Consider the following 4,151-nt stretch of genomic DNA (forward strand, 5'->3'; position numbering starts at 1 on the left):
TGAAAAAACCCATTCTTGAAAAGTAAGCCAATAAAAACCCTACCAGATAAAAAATGTGCGTTTTTGAAAGAACGAAGCAACAGAAACTAGTACGAAAACCACGAACCGGAAAAAAAGTTAAAAAACTTAATTACAACCTGAAACAGTCTTTAGCTAATTACTTCTTAAAGGATGGTTGTTTTATTTGAATTTCAAGAACTTGAGCATGACAAGCGATAATTATCATTCCTACTAAAATGTCTATTCTTTGAACAAAGATGTTTACGGGAAAAAAGTCTTATACCCGATCGCAAAACCAATGTCCGGAAAAAAGCGAGACAGCAGCACAAAAGATTCCGGTAACTTTATTTAGAAAATTAAGTTAAAGTCCCTAAGAAAAGTCGATATTCTGATTTGACAATTCTTGATAATCGCGAACGTAAACATATATGCAATGATGAACGCGGTCCGGAAATCTTTACTTTTTAAACTACAATTGACTATACTGAATTTCTGAAAACAGCTCAAGCCATGCTAATACTTCCTGTTTCTATGGTGGCGTCTTAATACAACGCCAGAAGTAAATAATAGTATTCTTTCAATTAATCTCCGGATTTCAATTTATTTTAGTTTTAATTGTCACCTAAACACGCACAATTGTGTCTAGGGCAGTCGACACCTTGATGGGAGAAAAAAAGATGATGCAGAGCAATAATAAGCCGATTGATACCCTGGGATACACTTAACTTTCATATCACTAAGGACAATCATACATTACACATACGATATGATCAGGTTTTTATTATCTAATTGAAGCATGCATACACACTCAAGCAATCTGATGAATTACAACAAAAAGCTAATTCAACAGAAAAAATTGAACATTTTGTTCAACTATTGAAAAAAATTTTCAATATTAAGAAACTAAATTTTATGCACCGCGCATTAAATTACTAATTCAATTACACGAATTGTTCGTCCTATGCAAAGTCAATCAACGAAAGAAATTTTGAAAAAAGATTTTAAAACAATTCGCGATGATATTTCGCCCTTTGATATACTGATTATCATATTTACATCTGTTTTAGTTACTTATCACGTCAATTCAATTCACAAGCGAGTTCCGACGCAATTCATCAGCAGAAATAACAACAATACAAGCTTCTCAAAAAACAAGCCGTGGAAACATCAATTTCAGCCACGAGTGCTCATTTTGACTAGCAGAAGAATCGGGTAGTTAATTTCATTTTTTTTCGAAAACGAGCGTTTCACTTTTTTAATTACCAGTTTTCAGTCAAAATTTACTCATAAACCTAGGAAAAAATTGCTCAAAGAAAAAAAGCGATCCAAAGCCAGTTACGGAAAAAATCATGGTCCGTTGAATTAATATCTTTTTCTGTAAAAGCAAACTCTCAGCCAGAACATGTTCGCACTTAAACCGAAACTATTTGAAATTGACGAGTACTCCAGAAAAATTGTTAAAATTCATGTGTTGTTACCAGAAAAACACGAAAAAATACTTGTTTTCAAGTGAGAATACCTTGACAAACCACAATATTAAAATTTTGAAAATAATTGGGTTTACGGGTCTCCAATTGGGTTATATACATTGTTATGGCTCGTATTAGGTCTCATCGCCGCCAGATTCCATACTTGTATGGTCCCATTTTTATGTCCAGTGAAAACATACTGAGTAGGATCTCCAACTCGTCGCCACTCTTCCGTAATGGAAAAACAGTTTATCGGACTACTATCAACCGATTCTATCTTATGCACGCATTCTCCGGTCATTGCCGAAATAACAAACATTTCCGTCGCCTTGGGTGTTATTTTTTGTAGATACCAAACTTGAGAACCTGACAACATATGAGGGCCTATAGGGTTAGCCGCGACGTAATCGTGACTCGAAAAATTTGGCTCCAGGTGCAACATCTTGAAACTAGTCAAAGGCATCGGTAGAGGGTTTTTAGACAGGAGTCCTCTAAACCTGCTGACTTGCCAGCATCTGACATGGTTAGTCGGCACAATTTGAGATCAAATGATTTTCAGCAAGAAGGATTTTAATCACAGGAGATCTATGGACTGCGAAACTAAATAGAAGCTGGGGTCCTTGTCCTATCGTTTCAGCATGTTCTGAAATCAATTTGACTCGGCCACTAGCAGTTCCATAGGCTATCTCGAAGTAAAACTGGTTTTCCATAGCACCCAGATCAATAACGTTGTTGCTTGTCGCCAATCGAACATTCAAAGCTGTGATCGCGTCATTTTCTTGATCATGATAAAGATCAGTCAGTATTATCTTATTGTCCTCCAGCCTTACAGGTCAAGTTTCGGCGTTGGAATACCGAATGATTCCTTTCTTATGGCCGAAAAACATCATTGGTCCACATTCGTCGAAACTAGAAATTGGCTCTACCTATTGGCTCTACCTTCTGCTATTGGAAGTCCCGGGAGTACTGCCAAACAGCGAAGGACCCTTCATTATTTAAAGTCACAACTTGACGTCGACCGGCGAAAACAAGCGCCGTTACATTCGGAAAAATTGAGAACTTTCCTACAAAGGAAACTGGACTAATTTGGGTGCTGTCCAAATCTACAGACTGTTTCCAAATCAGAAGATCCCATTGTTAGTCACACATGCAACTATCAATTGTTCTGACCTTTCTTCTCGCGATGACTGTTTTAAAATCTTAAGAGCGAGGAAAGAAGGTTTGCCATCAGGAATTGGCTGCAGCCAAGTCACAAATGTATTATTCGGACAAGCCTCGCCGCTGAATTGCCGAGTTGAGTAACAGGCTATTTTTGATGCGTATGCAACAGCTATCCATTTATCTGTAGCACAAAGTGCTAAAACTTCTTCATTTCTGGACCTTGGCGCCAAAGCTTCCGTATCAGTCCAATCATTAATGGGAAAGTTGTTTTCCATTGGTGGTTTTATACCACAGAACGCTAAGTTTCCACACGTTGAGCTTTTTAGCTGCTTGCATACTTTAAGTCGATCCATTAAAGGTTGAACGCCGTAGAAATCGGCTTCATTTAGCATATCATCAATATCAACCCCATTTAGCCGGATGCGTTTCGTCCTCAGAAAGGCGAGGATTTTTCCAAATAGAAGAGGACAGCGATCAACAAAAAGTGCCCCATTCTCATCACGTGTATGTCTTTGTATTTCTCAACGTCTGCGCTGAAGTCACGAAAAGTTTTCCTCCGACATTGAGACGAACTATCTTGGACAATTCCAATTCAGTTATTAGCGAACCATCACTGCTTGTTTGAGTTTCAGCTGATTTGGTTTCTTTCACGTTTGCCATTTTTTTTACAGCTTTTTAAATCATTTTGCCTATCTAAGACCAATTCATCTGAAAACAATAGCAATAAAAACTTTCCATTGAGGCTAATAAAGGGTGTTTCAGAGAGACAAAAGCGAACGCCTTCGAGCTGTTACCTACGAGCAGCCCAGACCTACTATGACCCATTAAATAATACTCGCCATAAAACTTGATCTACGGTTCTATAACAGCTATTGTTATGCTTTATTTTGGTTATGATTTGTCTATCGGCAATGATTTGTCAATAGGCTGGAGCTGCTATGAAATTGTTGGCAGTGCTTCATTATCGGACAATCAAATGCAAAATTTACACAGGATTTCCACTGACTCATTAAAAAAGCTAAAAATTATTCATTACAGCTGTATTGTATCAATCTTAATAGATAAACATACAAATAGTTCAGAGTAGAAACATGGACTATTCTGATGATAGAGGTGCCGAATGATGGAAAATTTTCAACCAATTAGATTCCTTAGACTTTCTCGTTCGTTGAATGGTTTTTGGTGATTTATTACAATAGGTGGTAGGTTCAATTTGAATAGCTGGATCGCTATTTGTTTTTAATTCTAATTTTTTCTATTTGTGATTTGTTTCAAAAGCCAAATTTTTTGGTAAAAGTGTAAACTTTGAAGTTTTGAATAGCATTTCATCTGGCAGAGTTAAGTATTTACAAAAAAAATCTTAGTGCTAGTACAATTGATTGAAAATGAAATGACTACTTTATGCATTACAGTTCTGAATTTTAATACCTGCACTATACTCAAAATTACCACCTATTGTAACAAACTCGAAGTCAAAACAAGGAGAGCCGGTAACTGTACAGAATTTTTTATGCGTGGTGT

The 4,151-nt window shown here is 36.7% G+C and overlaps 1 protein-coding gene across 1 annotated transcript; it reads right to left on the reverse strand.

The window, feature by feature from the left end:
• Positions 1-1,560: 1,560 nt before the first annotated feature.
• Positions 1,561-3,290, reverse strand: LOC134839891 (BTB/POZ domain-containing protein KCTD3-like). The gene is given in 4 exon segments (XM_063855519.1): positions 1,561-1,996; positions 1,998-2,296; positions 2,594-3,150; positions 3,239-3,290. Coding segments are annotated over 4 exon segments (1,344 nt in total).
• Positions 3,291-4,151: the final 861 nt, after the last annotated feature.

Source organism: Symsagittifera roscoffensis, chromosome 2 (genome assembly GCF_963678635.1).
Source record: "Symsagittifera roscoffensis chromosome 2, txSymRosc1.1, whole genome shotgun sequence".
Taxonomy (NCBI): domain Eukaryota; kingdom Metazoa; phylum Xenacoelomorpha; order Acoela; family Convolutidae; genus Symsagittifera; species Symsagittifera roscoffensis.